Source organism: Balaenoptera acutorostrata, chromosome 20, assembly GCF_949987535.1.
Source record: "Balaenoptera acutorostrata chromosome 20, mBalAcu1.1, whole genome shotgun sequence".
NCBI classification, from domain to species: Eukaryota; Metazoa; Chordata; class Mammalia; order Artiodactyla; family Balaenopteridae; genus Balaenoptera; species Balaenoptera acutorostrata.
In genome coordinates this window covers 15913256-15936208 of record NC_080083.1, presented here as the reverse complement: position 1 = coordinate 15936208, position 22953 = coordinate 15913256, and the positions used below count along the sequence as shown (strand labels likewise).

Genomic DNA, 22953 nt, shown 5'->3' with positions numbered 1-22953 from the left:
GAGTGGGAGAATGGGGTAGGATGGGTGGTGACCAAAAGTGACTTTTGCATTATCCATAATGTTTACATCTTTAAGATAAAACTTAGTGTAATTATGGAAAAATATAAATTCTGGGTTTAGGAAATACCGGTGTTTAGTACATTAGTCTTCATACTTTCGAATGCAAGATTTTAAATTTTCTTGAAAATATTTGAAGATCAGATAACTCCTTTTAGCAGTTAATAGGAATGCTTCCTTTTAAACTTCACAGCTTGCAGTGTTACCTAGAAAGTTATTAGGAATAATAGCTAAAAGGTGGAACCAATACAAGTGTTCCTCAACAGATAAATGGATAAAGAAAACCATGGTATATACATAATGATGAATATTTTTCAGCTGTAAAAAGGAATGAAATTCTGATACATGCCACAACATTAGTGAACCTTGAAAACATTATGCTAAATGATATACGTCAGATGTAAAAGGACAAATAATGTATAATTCCACTTATATGAACTATCTAGAATAGACAAATTCATAGAGACAGAAAGTGGATTAGAGGTTACCAGGGGCTGACTGGAGGATGAAATGGAGAATTTTTGCTAATGGATACAGAATTTCCATTTGGGGTGATGAAAAAGTTTGGGAAATAGTGGGGATGGTGGCACAGCATTGAAAATATAATTGATGCCACTGAATTGTATACGTAAAAATGGTTAAAATGGAAAAATTTATATTACAAATGTTTTAACACGCAGTTTTCAAGAATGATTTAGTTAATAAGTAGTAGTGTTATTTAGGGAAAAATCATGTTTAATTTTTATATTCTTAGGTAAGAGGATTAGCTGTAAAAAGATTATTCCCACAATTAGTTGGTTGCTAGTTGACTTCCTCTTCAGTTAATGAACTAAGGTATATGTCAAGAAAGACATAAGTTCTCAAAATTTGTATAACTATTTTTTGTTTACTTGGACAAATGGCAGAAGTATTATAAAGATCTTTTTAAGCTATATTATTACTTCTAAAACCCAAGAGCCTTAGAGTAATTAATTTTATTACTGCTGTTTAAAATACTGGCTGCATGCTTTTTTATCTTTGTTTTTAAGTTATGTTAAAGCTTTTTAATTTTGCATTTAATGAATATTAATAACTCTAGCCATATACATTTCCTTATCCTGAATCTGTGTGCTATTTCATACACTGAGGAAATAATGTCTCCTGATTCAAATTGTGTTGAAAATAAAATGTCAGCATTCCCATTTTTTTTTTGCTTTTTAAAATTATGTCTTTGAGATTTATTGATCAAGTTGTGTTTAAACTTTAACTTTCTTGAAAGTTCACGTGAACTGTGTTCGCCTCATATAGTAATGTCTGTTTCTTTGCCTAGGAGGAAGAAAATTACAGAGAAGAGGGAGATCCTAGAACAAGGGCATCAGATCCACAATCTCCACCCCAAGTATCTCGTCATAAATCACACTACCGTAATCGAGAACACTTTGCTACTATACGGACGGCATCACTGGTATGTTCTACTGCAAATTAGAAATATATTTTTCATGTTGGACATTGGCACCTATCTATACTCAAGTATAATTATCTCTTTTTTTTTATTTGGGGTTTATTTTGCAAAACATTTATTCAACATTTAACTACCTCTTATGAGAAAGATATTATACAAAGCACTCTGAGAGATGTGTGCACAAATAAGTAATATATTAGAATATATTGAATTAGCTTAAGAGGGCTAAAAGGTACTAAATAGGAATTCAGATTACCTTTGAATCGGGGCATAAAGGGAGTATTTATAAAATAAATCATATGAGCCTTTAATAATTAGTTGGTTTTAGGCACGGGGGAGAGGAAAAATGTAATTTCCACCTAAGAATTGACCAAAATGAGCTGGGGGGGATGTTTGGGAAATAGCAAGTAATCCAATTTGATATACTCAAAATGTAGTTCTTCTGATTTCCCAAATAATAAAAATGGATTATTTGTTCATTACAAGGATGTTGTTATACTGGGGTACTCATAACCCTAATCAGTCAGATATGTAGGACCAAAACATGATAAAGAATACTTACTAGGGATAGAAAGAAAATACGTTAAGATATCAAAGGGAAAATAGGTTATTAGAAAATATGACAGAAAGAAAAAAATATATGGGAGTTACCTGAATTATCAACTACATAGCAGATCTTATAAATCCCATGCTGTGGCCCATGAATCTGAATGATGTCTAAGGTCAAGAACACCATCCCCTACCATAAGTCAAGTCATTCCTACTATTCTACAACATGAAAATAATTCTTTGAACAGAGCAAGTAGCAAACAATGATTGCTTAATTTTTTCATGACTATTTTAATAAATACCTGGACAGGGGCCAGCTTGTGGGAAAACATCTTTGTGACTGGGCACATATTAAGTGTTTCCCAAGCAAGCTTTCTGTCCCAAATTTTGGCTCCCTCAAATTAATTAAGGACACTATTTATTTATTTAGTCAGTTAATTAGTTAGTTAGTTAGTTAGTTAGTTAGTTGTGCTGCGCTGCATGGCTTGCGGGATGTTAATTCTCCAACCATGAGTCCTAACCACTGGACCGCCAGGGAGTTCCGTAAGGACAGTCTTAAAAAGTTATGGCTTTAGGGCTTCCCTGGTGGCGCAGTGGTTGAGAATCCGCCTGCCAATGCAGGGGACACGGGTTCGAGCCCTGGTCTGGGAAGATCCCACATGCCGTGGAGCAACTAAGCCCTTGCGCCACAACTACTGAGCCTGTGCTCTAGAGCCCGTGAGCCACAACTACTGAGCCTGCATGCTGCAACTACTGAAGGCCGCGTGCTGCAACTACTGAAGCCTGGGTGCCTAGAGCCCATGCTTCGCAACAAGAGAAGCCACCGCAATGAGAAGCTCTCGTATCGCAACAAAGAGTAGCCCCGCACACCACAACTAGAGAAAGCCTGTACGCAGAGATGAAGACCCAACACAGCCAAAAATAAATAAATTAAAAAAAAAAAAAGTTTTAGAAAACTTAAGATCCATATCCTTAAACCTAGTAAGTCCATTTATTTCAAGTAAAACATTCAGAGAGTAGGTATATTTGTGTACAAAGATATGAGTAGCTATATTATTCAATATGATTACCACGTACCATAACTCAGTCTGACTTATGCCTTGGATTTTTTTCATACAATAAAATGCGTAGATCTTAGGTATTCAATTTGAAGTATTTTTAGTGGTACACATTATGTTAACCATCGACTAAAAAAAAAAAAAATTAAAATTTATTGTCGTTCCAGAAAGTTTCCTCATACCCCTCTTTAGTCAACTCTCCACTCTCATGACCACCACTTTCTGTTTCTTCACTGTTGTTAGTTCTGTTTTTGGATTTTATATCGGTGGAATCACACAGAATGTACTCTTTTGTGTCTGGCTTATTTTGCTCAGCTTAATGTTTTTGAGATTCATCTATATTGTGTTCATCAGAGTTCATTCTTTTTTATTACTATAAATATATTTTCATTGTGTGAATATACCACAATATTTTAATCCATTCTTCTATTGAGGAACACTTGGTTTGATTCCTGTTTGGGGCTATTACACATAAGATTGTTATAAACATTCTTATACAAGCCTTTATGTGAACATTATGTGTTAATTTCTTTTTGGTAAATACCTAAGAGTAGAATTGCTGAGTCATGGGGTATATATATGTTTAACTTCCTCTGTCAGTTTTCCAAAATGGTTGTACCATTTCACATGCCTATCAGCAATGTGTAAGAGTTCCAGTTGGTCTGTATCCTCTCCAACATTTGGTGTTGTCACTTTTTTTAGCCATTGTAGTGGGTGTGAAATGGAATCTCATAGTGGATTTTTTTGTTTGTTTTTTGCATTTTCCTGTGACTAAAGATGTCACCATAATAAGCACCTTTTATGTGCTTATTGTCTGTTCATATTTCTTCTTTAGTGAAGTGTCTCTTCAACTCTTTTGCCTGGTTTCTTATTCAGATGTTCACATTATAATATTGATTTGTACGAGTTCTTTATATAGTCTGGTTACAAGTATTATATCTCATATATATCTTGCAAATGTTTTTTCTTCATCTGTGGTTTACCTAGTCTTTTCTTACTGTTGTCTTGATGAGAGATTAAAATTTTTTAGTTTTAAATTCCAATTTAAACAACCAAATTAAAACATAGGTAAAGGACTTGAATAAACATTTCTGCAAAGAATATATACAAATGGCTAACAAGCACATGAAAAGTGCTCAACATCATTAGTCATTTGGGAAATGCAAATCAAAACCACAAAGAGGTACCACCTCACATCCACTAGGATGGCTATTTTTTAAAAACAGAGGGCCTTCCCTGGTGGCACAGTGGTTAAGAATCCGCCTGCAAATGCAGGGGACATGGGTTCGAGCCCTGGTCCAGGGAGATCCCACATGCTGCAGAGCAACTAAGCCCATGCGCCACAACTACTGAGCCTGTGCTCCAGAGCCCGTGAGCCATAACTACTGAGCCTGCGTGCTGCAACTACTTAAGCCCGCGTGCCTAGAGCCCATGCTCCGCAACAAGAGAAGCCACTGCAGTGAGAAGCCTGTGCACTGCAAGAAAGAGTAGCTCCCACTTGCAACTAGAGAAAGCCTGCGTGCAGCAACGAAGACCCAATGCAGCCAAAAATAAATAAATAAATAAATTTTAAAAAATAATAATGCTGCAGTGAACAGGAAGGTACAGATATCTTTTTAAAAAAGGGAAAGAAAAGAAAAAACAAAATAACAAGTGTTGGAGGGAGTGCAGAGAAATTGGAACTCCTGTATATTGCTGGTAGGAACGTAAAGTGGTTCAGCTGCTGTGGAAAACAGTTGATGATGCCTCAAAAACGTAAACATAGATTTACCACATGACCCAGCTCTTCTACTACTAGGTATATACCCAAAAGAATTGAAAACAGTTACTCAAACAAGTACACTACACACATGTTCACAGCAGCACTATTCACAATACCCAAAAAGTGGAAACAACACAGATATTAATATTCACCAGTGGATGAATGTATAAACAAATTATGGTATATGCAAGCAATGGAATATTATTTAGCTATAAAAAGGAATGAAATACTGATACATGCTATACAACATGGATGAACCTTGAAAACATGCTAAATTAAAGAAGCCAGACACAAAAGGTCACATATTATATGACTCTATTTATATGAAGTATCCAGAGTAGATAAATCCATAGAGACAGAAAACAGATTGGTGGTTACCAAAAGGGGAGAATGGGGAGCAGCTGCATAACAGGTACGGGGTTTTCTTCTGAGGTGGTAAAACTGTCTTTTAAGTAGATAGAGGTGGTGGTTGCCTAACATTGTGAATATACTAAATGCTGCTGGGTTGTTCACTTTAAAATGATTAATTTTATATTATGTGAATTTCACCTCAATTAAAAAATTTAGTTTATACATTTTTGTCTTTATAGTCAGTGCTTTTTGTGTCCTGCCCAAGAAATATTTGCCTGCACTATGGTCATGAAGATATTTTGTTTTTTTTCCTACTTTATGATTCCGGATTTCGTGTTTATGTCAAATGATTCTCAAATTAATTTTTGTATATAGAGTGATACAGAAGTCAAGATTTTTGTTTTTGCTTTTATATACAGAGAACCAGTTGCGTGAGCAGATTTTGATGATAACACATTTTTTCCTCTTTGAATTGACTTTTTGGTGGAAAATCAATTGACTAAATATATTTGGGTCTATTTCTAGATTTTATTCTGTTCCTTTGATCTATTCAGCCTGTTCTTCCACCAATTCCACATTGTTTAGATTACTGAAATGTGTGTCTTCCAACTTTTTTTCCCTCAAGATTGTTTTGGCTATTGTAGGTCCTTTACATTCCAATATAAACTTTAGAATCAGCGTGTCTATTTCTTTAGGAGACCACCTGGAAATTTAATTGGAAACTGCTCACTGTAATCTCTTACAGTGATTGTCTACTTGGCTAAATAGTAGAGTGGTCTAAAATGCTTCTGAAATAAAAATGTTTTGCTTAATTTTATTCTTTTCTCTCCATTGTTTGTGTGTCTAGGTTACAAGGCAAATGCAAGAACATGAGCAGGACTCTGAGCTTAGAGAACAAATGTCTGGCTACAAGAGAATGAGGCGGCAACATCAAAAGCAGCTGATGACTCTGGAAAATAAGTTAAAGGCTGAGATGGATGAACATCGCCTCAGATTAGACAAAGATCTTGAAACACAACGTAACAATTTTGCTGCAGAAATGGAGAAACTTATCAAGAAACATCAGGCTGCCATGGAAAAAGAGGTGGCTGATTCAGTATTACTAATTTATTTACTCTAGATTGTAACCATCTCAGAATTAACCAAGATGGCATTTTGATGTTAGGATATATCTTCCCCAGAACCAAGCAAATCAGTTGGGGAAAGGAAGAAACATTTATATAACTTGTATAATATCAGGTACTGAGTCTGGGAACCAACAGATGTGGGATTATTTCCTGACACTGATAGTTTTATAGTATCACAGTGGGTAAATCATGCAACCATTCTAGGCCCTAGGTACCCTGATTATCTGAGGAGTTTGTTAATCACTTATCAATAGGTGATTTAGGTCTCGAAAAATCATTCATGATTCTCTTCTCTCTGATTTTTGGAGACCTATCTTAAATTTATAGCAGCATTTTAATATCAGAGAATAATTGAAGATTACAGAGAATGTTAGAGATAATAAAAGAGGTTCAGATTAAGATTTGGCCCATTTGTGGGTTTGGTTTTTTAAAAAATATTTATTTATTTATTTATTTTTGGCTGCATTGGGTCTTCATTGCTGCACGCAGGCTTTCTCTAATTGCAGCGAGTGGGGGCTACTCTTTGTTGCAGTGCACATGCTTCTCATTGTGGTGGCTTCTGTTGTTGCAGAGCACGGGCTCTAGGCATGTGGGTTTCAGTAGTTGTGGCACACAGGCTCAGTAGTTGTGGCTCACAGGCTCTAGAGCTCAGGCTCAGTGGTTGTGGCACACAGGCTTCGTTGCTCTGCGGCATGTGGGATCTTCCCAGACCAGGGCTCGAACCCGTGTCCCCTGCATTGGAAGGCCGATTCTTTTTTTCTTTTTTTTAAAATATATATATATATATTTTTTTTTAATTAATTAATTAATTAATTTTTATTTTTGGCTGTGTTGGGTCTTCGTTTCTGTGCGAGAACTTTCTCTAGTTGTGGCAAGCGGGGGCCACTCTTCATTGCTGTGCGCGGGCCTCTCACTGTCGTGGCCTCTCTTGTTGCGGAGCACAGGCTCCAGACACGCAGGCTCAGTACTGGTGGCTCACGGGCCCAGTTGCTCCGCGGCATGTGGAATCATCCCAGACCAGGGCTCGAACCCGTGTCCCCTGCATTGGCAGGCAGATTCTCAACCACTGTGCCACCAGGGAAGCCCCTCTTCTAATGTTTTTGATGTCCCATCAGTTAAATTTTTTTTTGATAGTCACATTTGTCAGGTAAAATGTAAGGTTCTCTGTAAATTCACACAATATCTAGAAATGTGTCTGGCTTGTCCACATTGAGGCATTATTTATTATAGTTACCCTGTTCAGCCTTTCCCCCCAAAATAGAAGAACTACCCTCTCATAATAGAGAATTTGGGAAAATAATTTACAGAGTAAATAATTATTTGCTTTTGAAATAATTTGATGAAAGAATGTATAGATATTTAGAATCCTGTTGGGCATTGGATAGTATTTTTAATAACTCGGGAAGAGGTAGATACTAACATATTTAGAAAAGCAAATCATGAAATAGGATGTGCAATATGATTACAGATTTATTTAAAATGTATGTATGGGGCTTCCCTGGTGGCGCAGTGGTTGAGAATCTGCCTGCTAATGCAGGGAACACGGGTTCGAGCCCTGGTCTGGGAGGATCCCACATGCTGCGGACCGGCTGGGCCCGTGAGCCACAATTACTGAGCCTGCGCGTCTGGAGCCTGTGCTCCGCAACGGGAGAGGCCGCGCGAGAGAGAGGCCCGCGCACAGCGATGAAGAGTGGCCCCCACTTGCCACAACTAGTGAAGGCCCTCGCACAGAAACGAAGACCCAACATAGCCATAAATTAAAAATAAATAAATAAATAAAAATTTAAAAAAAATTTTTAAATGTATGTATGCATAGAAGTAAATAGGGAGGGTGTGCACCAAAATGTTTATATTGGTTATCTCTGGGTGGTAAAATCATACAAGATTTTTTTGTGTTTTTCTGTATTTCCTAAATGATCTACAATGAATATGCATTGCCTATATAATCAGAAATAAAACAGTATGATATGTATCTAATATTTAATATTTTCATATTACTTAATATATAAGTTAAAGGTCAGGGTTTAATTTGAAGAGGAGTATATTACATTATTTAATATACAAATCAATCTAGATAAAAGGTCATGACTTAATTATATTTGTGGATAAATATATATTTGTTTTATTTTCTTGGGGGAGGACATATTGTTAAATTTTTAAAAAGGTGAAAACGTTTTGATTCTGTAAAAGATCAACATATTAAAGATGAGTTCCATTTTACTGGTTCTCTGAAATTCAAATAATAAGATGCTATGTAATTGGTATTGGTAATGCTTATACTGATTTTATGTTCTTAAGGGGAAAAATATCCTTAGTGGTATATATTAAAGTGTTGCTTTGAATCTACTTAACTAATTTGATCCATTTTTTAAATTTCCCATAGGCTAAAGTGATGGCCAATGAAGAGAAAAAATTTCAGCAACATATTCAGGCCCAACAGAAGAAAGAACTAAACAGCTTTTTGGAGTCCCAGAAAAGAGAATATAAACTTCGAAAAGAACAGCTTAAGGAGGTATCTATTTTATAAAATTTTTCAAGCCAGTTTTCTACTTATTGATTTTATCTATTGATGTTGATCGACTCATAGAACCATTAGGATAAATTCTTCTTTTGTTGTTTGTGGCCACTAAATGTTTACCAGTTTGAATGAAGGCATTGATTTTAATCAGTTACTCTTCAACAGAGATCTTCAATTGAGTAGGATCTAAAAAGAATCATCTCCTAAAAATATAAATTATTTTATTTATAATAGCTTTCATATGCACTTACTAAATAACTGACTCACTAGAAAAAAACTACTTGAGCTGTGATCGACGTGGAAGTAACTTAAGGGCGGCTGGCCTGGGCTCAGGGCTAGAATCTCTGAGGACCCAGGAAAGGGCAAGGAGGCGGGTGGCAGGCTCCCCAAGGACAGGTCCGAAATCATCAGGATCTAGATGGGTATTTGGCTTCAGGGCATTTACTTCATGTCCCTCCGTAGAGGCCCTGGGGCCAGGTGTGGGGGCAGGAGACCAGGCAGGGGTAGCGATAAATAACACGGACAGACAGAGCTCCCCTCGAGACGGATGAGATTAAAGGAGGTTACAGGGGAGCCACAATGCAGAGGTGGGGCACTGGCAGGGTGGGGGCAGCTGGGAGGGAGGGGTAGGCCAGGCCCTCATTGTCACCTGCCGCATCCCTTTCCTGCCCCAGCCCCCGCTACTTTGGGGAGGAAGGGAGCCCCCGCCCCAAAAATACTTGAGCTGTGAAAGGAAGCCACACATTTCTTGTTTTTTTTTTAAATTGTATTTAGAATTCCAAATTAATACACTCAGAGCTATTCTTCCTTTTTTTTTTTTTTTTTTTTAAATATTATTTATTTATTTATATTTTTGGCTGTGTTGGGTCTTCGTTTCTGTGTGAGGGCTTTCTCTAGTTGTGGCAAGCGGGGGCCACTCTTCATCGCGGTGCGCGGGCCTCTCACTGTCGCGGCCTCTCCCGTTGCGGAGCACAGGCTCCAGACGCGCAGGCTCAGTAGTTGTGGCTCACGGGCCCAGTTGCTCCGCGGCATGTGGGATCTTCCCAGACCAGGGCTCGAACCCGTGTCCCCTGCATTGGCAGGCAGATTCTCAACCACTGCGCCACCAGGGAAGCCCCACATTTCTTGTTTTAAAAGTAGACCATACCAGGCTTCCCTGGTGGCGCATAGTTAAGAATACACCTACCAGTGCAGGGGACACAGGTTCGAGCCTTACTCCGGGAAGATCCCACATGCCGTCAGCTAAGCCTGTGTGCCACAATTACTGAGCCTGCGCTCTAGAGCCCATGAGCCACAACTACTGAGCCTGTGCGCCGCAACTACTGAAGTCCACACGCCTAGAGCCCATGCTCTGCAAGAAGAAGCCACCGCAATGAGAAACCCACGTACCACAACAAAGAGTAGCCCCTGCTCGCCGCAACTAGAGAAAGCCTGTGCGCAGCAACGAAGACCCAACGCAGGCAAAAATAAATAAATAAAAAAATAAAAATTTATTAAAAAAAAAAAAAAGTAGACCATACCTTCTTACTTTTGGCTCAGAAGATTACAATAATTTGTTCATAGAGTAAGGATAAGAGGCATATTTGCTCATCACATTTTCTTTAATAGCAAAACATGCTGATTATTTATTTATGATTCCATGATTTCATATTTATTTGCTCTCCATGTGCTGCATTTTTGAACTTCTTTTAAAAGCAGATGTAGTCTGACTTAAGAACGCCTTGATTGTTCCAAGGCAGTTTCTGAAAGGGGTTAACTATTCAGGATAGTAGTCAGGAGAGAGAAATGATATGTCTCAATTTAGACCCCCTTTTACAGACTGATTGACTGAAATTTTTAGTCCATGTAATTAATTATTAGGGCACTGATAAATTAATTGGTCTTGATAAAATAATAGTAATCTCTTTGCTAGTAATGCTTTTGTTTGTGTAGGAATTTATAGTCATTTACTTAAATGTTATTATGGACATATTGTTGGCACAAAATCTTGCTGTATATACCCTGCCAACTGAGCTTCATTGAAAAGATTTTTCTAACTCTAAAGGGTATAACCTGTAATATATTCCCGTGACTGTAATACAAAAGCCAAACTCTATATTGGCACATTGGGTTTGAAAAGACTGTAAATAGGTCCCCAACTGTAAATAAATATCCAACAAAATGCAGTTTTACAGATCCGTTTCCCAGTGAAATGAGATTTTAGCTTTATGGGTGCATTGCTTTAGGTAATCCTTTAGGCATATAACAGGTAGTCCAGCCAATAAATTCATTTTCTTTTAGAAGCCAAATTAGTGTGTATTTATGTGTGTGAGTTCATTTAAAACAATGATTTTTAGCATAGAGGAAGGGATATACTAGAATCTTAGTGGAGAAGTTCCCTGGCAAAAGATTTTGAAAAATATACCCAGGTGATTATTTATGTGCCCTTTCTCTTCCCATAGTGTGTGTACACATATACCCTTAAGTTTAGAACTACTAAATTTTTTAAAATGTGTTTGTATATCTTATGAACTAAAGTTATAAAGAATTGATCTCTTTCTTGAAAACCAGGGGAAGGACCATAAGGTTAGTAGTCTTTGAAAAATTATCTTATACCTAGGAAAGATGGCTTATTTATATACTGTGCAACATTGTTGCTTTTTAGGTTGAAGATATATTAGTATTAATTATCATCCTAGAGTTTGCCTCATTGAGTGCATTGTCAGTGTTCTCATCTGGTCCAATATAAATGCATTTTCATTTAGGTAGTTTGTAAGATAATACATATATATATTTTGAAGTATAGTTGATTTACAATGTTGTGTTAATTTCTGCTGTACAGCAAAGTGACTCAGTTCTACATATGTATATTCTTTTTCATATTCTTTTCCATTATGGTTTATCATAAGATATTGAATATGGTTCCCTGTGGTATGCATTAGGGCCTTGCTGTTTGTCCATCCTATATGTAATAGTTTGCATCTGCTAATCCCAAACTCCCAGTCATTCCCTCCCCACCGCCACCGGCAAGTCTGTTCTCTATACCTGTGAGTCTGTTTCTGTTCGTAGATATGTTCATTTGTGTCATATTTTAGATTCCATATATAAGTGATATCATATAGTATTTGTCTTTCTCTTTTTGACTTACTTTGCTTAGTATGATATCTCTGGGTCCATCCATGTTGCTGCAAAAGGCATTATTTCATTCTTTTTTATGGATGAGTAGTATTCCATTGTATATATATACCACATGTAAGGTAATATTTTATTTTCACTTTTATTATTTTTTTATTGGAGTATAATTGCTTTACAATGTTGTGTTAGTTTCTGCTGTACAATGAAGTGAATCAGTTATATGTATACCTACATCCCCTCCCTCTTGGAACTCCCTCCCACCCCCACCCCACCATCTCAGCACCCCCCATCTCCCCCATCTAGGTTTTCACAGAGCACCGAGCTGAGTTTCCTGTGCTTTATAGCATGTTCCCACTAGCTGTCTATTTTACGCATGGTAGTGTATATATGTCAATCCTAATATCCCAGTTCTTCCTACTCTCCCCTTCCCCCCCATCCTGTGTCCACAGGACCGTGGAAGGTAATATTTTAAATGCTATAGAAAAGCACTGATTTTGATTTGTTTAAATACCATTCATAAAGAGAGTTTCTATTCTCCCATGGTTTTGTTGATTTTCCATTTAATTTCTAATTCTTTTATACTGAGTCTATCCATAATTTTGCCAAAAATTTAATATTTAGAATGTCAGAAACCAAAAAGTGACACATTAGATGTATTTTTGCCCTAATATTAATTCATATAAATGATTTTTACCTGAAAGCACTGCCTTATGTCTCTTCTTGGGAAGCACTTAAAGAATGATGTGTTTTACTTCATTTACCACTACTGTGTGCTTTTAAAGCTAGGAACCATCATAAATATAGCTGTGTAAAGCTAAAAGGTATGCATGTTTTCTAGCATACGTTTCTCTTTTCCTGTCCTACTTCACCAGTTAACTCAAGAAAAGGAAAATGTTACCTTCCTCCTTAAGGTCATTGCCCTGCCTTGAGCATTGGAAAGGACACAGATTAAGTACTTTTATTTAAATGTACCAAATACCAGATGATATATTCATGCAATTAATTTTTATGTATTTTGAACTGAGTTGTTTTTTATGTTGCCAGGAGCTGAATGAAAATCAGAGCACCCCCAAAAAAGAAAAACAGGAGTGGCTTTCAAAGCAGAAGGAGAATATACAGCATTTCCAAGCAGAAGAAGAGGCTAATCTTCTACGGCGTCAGAGACAATACCTAGAGCTGGAATGCCGTCGCTTCAAGAGAAGAATGTTACTTGGGCGCCATAACTTAGAACAGGACCTTGTCAGGGAGGTACGTTTGAAACGAGAATATTTCCTGAAAGTATGTTTGTCACTTCCCAGACTCAGGGTCTTTGCACTTGTACCTCCCTCAGCCTGAATTCTTCTTCCCTAGATTATCTACATGGCTTGCTTCCTCCCTTCATGTCTCTCCTCAGACACCACCTCCTCAGAAATGCCTTCCCTAATGTCCAAATCCTTCTTCTTTAAATGTTCTTCTGTCACTTCTCTCTCTTACACGTACACACTTTTTGGGGGGAAGTTTCTCGTCCTGCCTAGAATGGAAATTTTATGAAGTCACTGGTTTTGTTCAGGTCTTTATATCCCCCTAGTTAGTGTCTGGCCCATAGTAGGTATTCAATAAATATTTATTAAATACATATTAAATCTATGAATGAGAGGGGTGTTCATTTTTAAATACCATAAAATTATTGGATACTTTATACTTTTTGAACTGAAATGGGTGCCGTGAAGTATGTGTTATCATTTAACACATTTTTTATAATCATGTAATTATTAATTGGGCAAATGTAGAAACTCTTATGCCAGTGAAAACAAATATTCTCACTATCAGTGATACCTGTGAGCACAGATTAATTTATTTCCAAGAGTGGCTTAAAATAAACTTCAAGTATAGCATAATTGTTCAAATTCACTAATAATTAAAGAAATTCAAATTAAAACAGTTGCATCAATTAAATAAGAACAGTTTAAAAGACTAGCAACATTGAATCCTAGTAGTGGCATTGGGAAATGTGCAGTGTTGGTAAGAATATAAATTGATACTGATATATTGATAGATATGCTTTTATCTATCAAATCCACTTCTAGAACTCTATCCTAAAGAAATAATAACATGATTATATGATGCATCATGCATAAACATTTAATGAAAATTTCTTTATCAAGCAAAAAATGGAAAATTATGGTATTACAAAGCAGAAGCTTACTATGAAACTTGAAAAAAAAAAAGATCTGTATATACTGATCTGATCTGGGTATATATCCATTATATTGTTAGGTGAAGAAAGCACATTACATGCCTATAATGTATGTTATTCAGTTTTTAAAACTGTATGTTTTTGTGTAATAGATGTTTCACGATAAGCATGGGGAAGGTTGGGAAGCATTTGCACCAAACTGTTGGCCTCTGGAGAAAGGGTTTGCAGGGGCAAAGGGGGTAGGTTTGACTTTGTGTGTGTGTGTGTGTGTGTGTGTGTGTTTTACACTTGTTTTTAATCTGAAAAAAAAAAGAATTAGAATATTTATTGAGCAGCATGTGTGAGGTATTGTTCTGAGAACTTTACATTTATGAACTCACTTCATCCTCACATTAAATCTATGAAATAGCTATATTATTATCTTCATTTGAAAAGTGATGAAACTGAAGCACAGAGAGTTTAAACAATTAACCCAAGGACTTAGGGCTCATAGGTAGCAGAGGCAGATCCATGTTCTTATCCACTATACTGTGCTGGGTATACTACCTATAATAGAATTGAATAGGATACTCTGAAGAAATTCAAAGAATGGCTTAGGAGTTCTCTTCAAATATAAAATTGGGAAACAATAAAGAAAGAAAAGAAAGAAGGAAGGACATTAAGCCTACTGAGATAGATTTGATATGTCTTAAGCTTATTGCATAAAATAGTATTAATGAATAGTAAATGAATAGAATAAGGAAATTGGTGCTACTAATTGCCCATTTACTGCAGTAAAGGTCATAAAATCTGATATTTACTATGCAGTCATTATTGAATCTGAGGATTACATCTACTTCCTGGTTAATCTATTTCTTAGGAATTTTTTTCCTGGCATTGTACAGCAATAAATTATACGTTTGTCTTTTGTGTTATGGATTAGGAGTTAAATAAAAGACAGACTCAAAAGGACTTAGAGCACGCCATGCTGCTGCGACAGCATGAGTCCATGCAAGAACTGGAGTTCCGCCACCTCAACACAATTCAGAAGATGCGCTGTGAGTTGATCAGATTGCAGCATCAAACTGAGCTCACTAACCAGCTAGAATATAATAAACGAAGAGAACGAGAACTAAGGCGAAAGCATGTCATGGAGGTTCGACAACAGCCTAAGAGTCTGAAGGTACCTTTAGCCTAAGCTTCTTGACAAAGAGGAAGAGGGATAAAAGGCATCCATATAAGCAGTAAAAGTCTAAGACAGAAGTCTGTCATAAAGAAATTGAATAAACTTTTTTCTTTTCATTTTAAGCATGTTTAATTAGTTTTAACATGGAGTGTCTGTAGCTACAGACTTTTGCTCATGTATTTCTCAGTAGAGTACGGAAAAAATTTTAACTGTGGGAAATGCATAAATAAGAATCAAAATTCTTATTTTAATGTACCCAAATGTCCAATGCTGACATTACAGTCTACATGTCAACATGCTAACTAACCTGTTGGCTTCTCTTTATTGTTCCAAGTAATACGGTTTGGGAATCTTACTTGCTCTTAGTGTGACTTGTATCCAAAAAAGACAGTAAGTTCCTAGTCAGTACAGAAGCCAGTGAATGAAAAAAAAATGCCTTTTTACCCCCTCTCCCTTCATCGTCTGTGCTTATCTTAAGAGGAATAGTGGAATCACCACAGTGTTACTCCCATTCTGCTTATTTTCTTTATGTGTTTGGTAGTGTAGGTGAGACCATGGCGTGGTAGTTGGGGTATGTATTTTTTAATTAGCATGTCAGAGTGGAGCAAGTTGTTATATGCCCTCCCCCAAACAAATAAGGAAAGACAAGTGTTGGTGATATATATAATACCAAAGAACTTTTAAGTCTCGTATTTTCTTTGTATAGAGGAATTCATTCACATGGTATGAAATTCAAAAGACACCGAAGTATTATAAAGGTAAAGGTTTCCATCTCTCCTTGTCCCTCTGGCCACCTCGTCCAGCCCCTGCCACCAAATTTAACCAGAGTTAACAATTCAAAGAAAATTTTCAATTTTATAACTTGTAATAAATATTTGAAAGAGCGTAATCATATGTATCTTAATAAAAACAAAAACCAGTCACGATATAGACTCATCAATAGTAGTACCTCAAATAATCTGTACATGATTTCGCATTTTAAACTTTTATTTACATCCAGTAAGGCCCAGGTCCCACAGTATTTTCTTTTAAAACCCTACCCCCTTATCTGAATAACTGTCCTGGAGTGAAGTGAAATTCATTCACAGGGGTAATCTGTGTCAAAATCTAGAAGCTACACCACACCCAATGGTATCTCTTGATTCCCACTCAACTCCATTCAAACAAGCTGTCTTTAACAAAAGTATAGAAGCAAAGTTGTTTTTACCCTTTCCTTGTGAACCTGAGTAAAATTTCACTTTGTTTTCCGAACAGCTGATTAACATCATTTACAGAGTAGCTTATGTTGACTACTCACATAATCTTCATTAGTCATTGCTTAGAAAATTGGAATTCATAATGATTTTTCAAATTTATTTTGTCTCTGTAGGGGAGAGGTATATACTCTTCGGCTATAGAATAGATAATTTCCCACCAAAAGATTAGTTAAATAACATGTCTGTGAAATTAATGACTGTTTTAAAGTCAGCAGCACCCAGAGTAAACCAAACTGAAAGCTTGTTAGTTTTCTATCGTCATACCATAAATTTCATATGACTGCATTTCTGTAGGGCTTGGCATAGAGTTGTTTGATGTTTAACCATTGCTTTCTGTTTTTTGTTGTTGCCTTTTCAGTTTGAAAGCTTGTAAATACTAGTGTAATCTTCACAGATACTATACAAAAAGTGAGGCAAAAAATAATGTTTCACAGTTATAGTCAGATTTAGAATAGAATGTCTCCTTCTGATGACAGATGAGCTCAAGATTTTCCATAAAAGAGATTGTTCTGTTACTTTACTAGAGAAGAAAACCATCATGTTCCTCTTAGTTACGTATTTCTATCTACTTACTCAATTTGAACAAAACTGACTTGATTTTAATACCAAGTTATCCCATTTTCATTTACCTAAGTAATGGTTGCCTCTTCCAACTTTTTCCAGGACTTTAAAGGGAGGTAGGGGGACTTCAGTTTTAGCACTTATGTAATTTGACTAGGATTTGGGGTGGGGGTTTTGGGGTACTATGTCTATGGAATGGGTTGGATATACGCCTGCTCTGTTGTTTCTTCGTCTGGCATCCAGATGATGTTTTGTCAGTGTTAAATGAGTAGAAACAACTGTAACTTACATTCATCTTGCTTTCACTTGAGTCAAACATTGAGGGATATAGTTTATTCTTGGTACAAGTATTACTCTTCTTATAGAAAAAAAATTTTTCAAGGAGCTTTTTTTTTTCCCTCATTAGGCTAGTGATGTGGAATGATTACAGTTTTCTTGGCACAATATTTTAAAAATAAAAACTTTTAAAAGAATAGAGACTGTTATACAGAGGTAGAAGAGAATGTCTAAATGTCATTGTCCCATTCCTGGCTAACTTGGAAGAATTTTGTTAACCAAGGACAGTATTTAAGAGTGGTGCCACTGGGACTTCCATGGCGGTCCAGTGGTTAAGACTTTGCCTTCCAATGCAGGGGGTGCAGGTTCAGACCCTGGTTGGGAGCTAAGATCCCACATGCCTCACGGCCAAAATACCAAAACATAAAACGGAAGCAATATTGTAACAAATTCAATAAAGACTTTAAAAATGGTCCACATCAAAAAAATCTATAAAAAAAAAACTTACTTGTAACTAAATGTACTAGTAAAATAATGAGTATTACCTTAAGTCCTATGAAAAAGGTAAGGTTTTTGATATTCTAATGTTTTAAATTAGAGCTTTTGTTACAAAAATCCATAGAACGTAATGGTTTGACCTAATAACCAAGTGGAAAAGTACTATACCTGCAACCTTATGGTCTGACCTTTTTGTTTTTCATCTCCTTGTCTCCTAGTAGCCTTTATTTTCATATAAGCATAAGGTATAACAAATGCCATATGTTAAAAATTATATACATCTTTTTTTTCCTTCCCAGTCTAAAGAACTCCAAATAAAAAAGCAGTTTCAGGACACCTGCAAAATCCAAACCAGACAGTACAAAGCATTAAGAAATCACCTACTGGAGACTACACCAAAGAGTGAGCACAAAGCTGTTCTGAAACGGCTCAAGGAGGAGCAGACCCGGAAGTTAGCCATCTTGGCTGAACAGTATGACCACAGCATTAATGAAATGCTGTCCACCCAAGCTGTGAGTTCGTTTTATTTAAGCAAAACAAATTCAGTGCCCCTTTCATCCCACCACCTGAATGAAATCCCAGCAATTAAAATACTGGTTGGAAGTGATAGCTCTCCTACAGCCTGGGAAATAGTGGTGGTTATCTATATTTTTCCTGTTCTCTGCATTGCTTTAGAGGTAGGCATGATTTATATAGAATTCTCATTGATACATTTAGTCATGAGGTTCTAAATAGGCGCTCTGCCAGTGCCTCTCAGGTGTTCAGCACATATCCCAACGGTATAGGAGGATTAGAGCAGCAGCTTTGTTAAGCAGTGAGCAAAAAGTAGTACTGTATTGGGAATCCAAATGGTCACATTTTAGTGAAGGCAAATACAAAATATTTTCTATATAAGTTTTGCAAACTTTTTCTTAAAGGGCCAGATAGTAAATATTTTAGGTTTTGTAGTCCGTGGTACAAAATTGAGGATAATTATGTGGGTACTTATATAGCCATTTAAAATGTAAAAGCCATTCTTAACTAGTGGACTATCAAATTAATTAATTAAAACAGGCAGCTGTCCACATTTGGTCTGGAGGCTATAGTTTGCTGGTCCCTGTTCTGTAGTTATTTCCATTGCAGAGAAGAGATTTAGAGTCTTACATCACCTAGTCAGAGTCTAGATTTTTCTTAAAAAAAATATGATTATTCAGGCATCCTCCTAATAGATTATGATAGCTTTTATCTTCATATTACCATCACTGGTTATTGTGCCTTCCTTTTTCAGAGATGTTTACTCCAAGATACAAGAGAGAACAGTTGTGTATCCTACAAAAGAGTTGTCTGTCTTTTCTCACACCTCCTTTCCATAGGTCATGGATAAATAGCTCACAGTAGGATATATCTGGGTTTTTTCCTCTCTTTCAGCTGCGTTTGGATGAAGCACAGGAAGCAGAGTGCCAGGTTTTAAAGATGCAGCTGCAGCAGGAACTGGAGCTGTTAAATGCATATCAGAGCAAAATCAAGATGCAAGCTGAGGCACAACATGATCGAGAGCTTCGGGAACTTGAACAGAGGGTCTCCCTCCGCAGGGCGCTCTTAGAACAAAAGGTATAGATAATAGAAGGAAGTTAATTGTGCTAGTATTTGCCTTCATCAGAAACATTTTATAAATACATTTTCATATTAACAGAGGTGGCGTTAGATTGTTTTCACCATACCATATTTCCTTAATTCTAGTTTTGGTAGTGTTTGTCTTTAAAATTATTATTTCAGTAATGAACCTTATAATTAATGAATTCTAAACATCAGAGGAATATAGTTAAGTAGTAATTGCTAGAGGAAGGATATGGTGTTATGTGAAGACAGTTGAATTGTGAGAGAGTAGCTCTGGCTCCATGTTCCTCACTTTTTTTGTGTACCTAGCTCTACCTAAAGAGATTGGAGAAAAACTTGGATAGTGAAGAAAAAGAACTTTAGTAATTGCCTGAGAGAGGCAGGGGCAAAAGATCTGGAATATATACTTTACTCTTCTATCCTGGGCCTGGAACTATACAGATTGGTGGAAGAGTACTAGGGGACAGAAGGTAAAGCCAGTTCTACACAAGCTGAAAATGTTACTTCTAGATGTATCTTTTTTTCTTTCTTTCTCTCTTTTTTTCACTTATTCTTTGTCAGATATATTAGAGAATAGAACTAAAATCCCCAGATTCATTTCTTTTCCATCCTTTAAGGTATTATAGCTGTGTGTGTGTGTGTGTGTGTGTGTGTGTGTGTGTGTGTGTGTGTGTGTGTATTTTGGGGAAAGACTGATGGACAGAAGATTTTTAGATTTTGAAAGATAAAGAGGAAAGTTTTGTCATGAGAAGTAGTAGGATATAATTGTATCTAGGATTCAGAGCTATGTTCCAGAATTCCTGAGCCATAAGTTCCCAACAGGTGATAGTCTTAGCTCCATTGATCCTTTGTATGTTAGTACTTGGCTAACTTAATAAAAGTTGTCATGGTTTCTAGACCATTGCTCCATAGATTTTCCTCTGTTTCCTGCAGTTCTTGTGATAAAAATAGAATGCCTTATTAAATTAAAAAATACATTCTTAAAAAACCCACCTAAATAAGATGTTACTCTTTTTCTGGCATAGCTCTCATTACTGGCTTCTTCAAGAGGTACTTGCCTCTAAAAATTATCTCACTTACGTTTCTCATTCAAGATGGGAAAGATATAAACACATATAAATTTTGAGAAAAATCTAGTTTGTCCCTTGTACAGATTTCATAAATCTGTCTGATTCCAACTTGCGTATTAAAATTCAACCTAAAGTCTGTCTCTTATGCTTCAAAAAATTAACACTAAAATGAAAACTCCCTATAGTGTTGTGAGAGAAATATTAGTACTATTTACAGTCAGCCCTCTCATACCTGTGGGTTCTGCATCCATGGATTCAACTAACCTCTGATTGAAAGTATTTGGGGGAAAGAAAATTCCAGAAAGTTCCAAAAAGCAAAACTGCCATTTGCCACACGCCCCCAGCAACTAGTTACAGAGCATTTACATTGTATAGAGTATTGTAAGTAATCTAGAGGTGATTTAAAGTATGAGAGTATCTGTCTGGCTTATATGCAAATAATACACTATTTTAGATAAGGGACTTGAGCATCCTCAGATTTTGGTATCTGAGGAACGGTCCTGGAACCCTTCCCCCAAGGATACTGGGATAGGACTGTGTATTTGTATTTTTAGCTCCACCTAGTGGTTCAGAGTTAGTGCTGATTAGTGTCTTAGGTACAATCTTATTTCACTATATGAACCAAGCCTGTATGTTCTACAGAGCCTAGTAAAATATGGGCATAAAACTGATACACATTGGTGAAGGTGCAGTGGCACTCTCATATATTGTTAATGCATTTTACAAAGCAATTTGGAAGTGTATATATATATATTTAACATCTTTATTGGAGTATAATTGCTTTACAATGGTGTGTTAGTTTCTGCTTTATAACAAAGTGAATCAGTTATACATATACATATGTCCCCATATCTCTTCCCTCCCTCTGGAAGTATATATTGTACTTTGGAAATGTTAAGTGTTTGAGAATTTATTCTAAGGAAATCCAAATATAGGAAAAACAAGATGCTAAATATGGTAATTATAGCATAGTTTATAATGGTTTAAAATACATAACTGTCTAAGATAGAGATATAATTAAGTAATTATGGCCAAGCCACTTAATAAAATCTTATTCAACCATTTAAATGATGGCTACAAAGACAGTATTAATATAGAAAAATGCTTATGATGTGTTGAATAAAATAAAGACCAATCACACTTAAAGTGAATTGAAGTAATGCTAGTAGTGGCTATATTAACATGATAGAATGGTTTGTTTTTCTGTTTTACTTCTTGGGGGGGACTATACCACGCGGCATGCAGGATCTTAGTTCCCTGACCAGGGACGAACCTGTGCCCCCTGCAGTGGAAGCACAGAGTCCTAACCAGTGGACCGCCAGGGAATTCCCTCTATTTTACTTTTTTAATGCGGTTTATATTACTTTGATAAGGGAAAATACATAAGATTATTTGGTATGACAAATAATAAAGGAACAGTAGGGTGATGAATCTATAGTGCTTTGAGTTGCTACTAGGGCTAATATTTACATTTCAAGTGACGTGCATGTAAAGCAGTTTGGGGTCAGTTGGCAGCTACCAAACCCCAGGTATCCTCTCTACAGAAACTTTGAAAAATCTTAACTGCTGTATTTTCTGCACTTGGCACTTACTGGTTGTACAGATGAGAAACAGTAATCTGAGAATAAATAGAGGTGGAACCAGAGTGAATATTACTTGTTTCATGATGAATAGTTCTCTTTGAAGTTTGCTTTAATCTCGAAATGAACCAAGAGTTGTTCCTGTAGGTTGAGGCACCAACAAAGTAAAAGTAAGCCTCACTTGACTCACATAAGGTCCTTTTATGACTTTTCTCATATTTCATTTACATTAATATTTTCAGCAAAATGACAACATAACTATAAATGTTAAATTCCCTATGAATTTTTTAAATTTTTTATTTTTTATTGGCGCCTAGTTGATTCCGTGTGAATTTTATATGTGCATGAAAAGTGGCAGTATTTCCAAAAGTATAAATGTTTTCATTTTTTAGTTTTATCATTTCAATTAATTTTCTTTCAGTATTTCACTTAGTATCAACAAACATGGTTGGTAGTTTTTAAGTGAGAATTGACGACTGGAACATCTTGCAGGATCTTTCTTTGTGGAACTGAAAATATTCACACAAAAATATCATTTGATTTCAAAGAAGATAGGTTGGGAGAGCCTCTCAAAAGTCTTAAGTATGGTAACTTTTATCTACCCAGTGAAACCACCTTTTTAATTTGCAGTAATAAATAACATGTTTTAAAAGAAATGGGGATTAATGTAACCTATCACAAATCTTAGGTTTTATTTTTGTTTAATTGAAGAATGTTCTGAGTTTCTTGAATGGCAAAACTAATCAGCAAACAAAATTGAAGCAATACTTACTGGATAAAAGGTTCATAAGCATTAAT

General features: G+C 36.2%; 1 protein-coding gene across 3 annotated transcripts in view; it reads left to right on the top strand.

The window, feature by feature from the left end:
- TAOK1 (TAO kinase 1) overlaps window positions 1-22953 on the top strand; it is a 158404-nt gene that overhangs the window by 122284 nt on the left and 13167 nt on the right. For all 3 annotated transcript variants that reach the window (XM_007183855.2, XM_007183856.2, XM_057535556.1), the window contains 7 exons: window positions 1367-1501; window positions 6066-6302; window positions 8729-8857; window positions 13022-13225; window positions 15076-15315; window positions 18209-18421; window positions 19317-19499. In XM_007183855.2, the coding sequence (XP_007183917.2) occupies window positions 1367-1501; window positions 6066-6302; window positions 8729-8857; window positions 13022-13225; window positions 15076-15315; window positions 18209-18421; window positions 19317-19499 (1341 nt within the window). The remainder of the gene's footprint in view (window positions 1-1366; window positions 1502-6065; window positions 6303-8728; window positions 8858-13021; window positions 13226-15075; window positions 15316-18208; window positions 18422-19316; window positions 19500-22953) is intronic.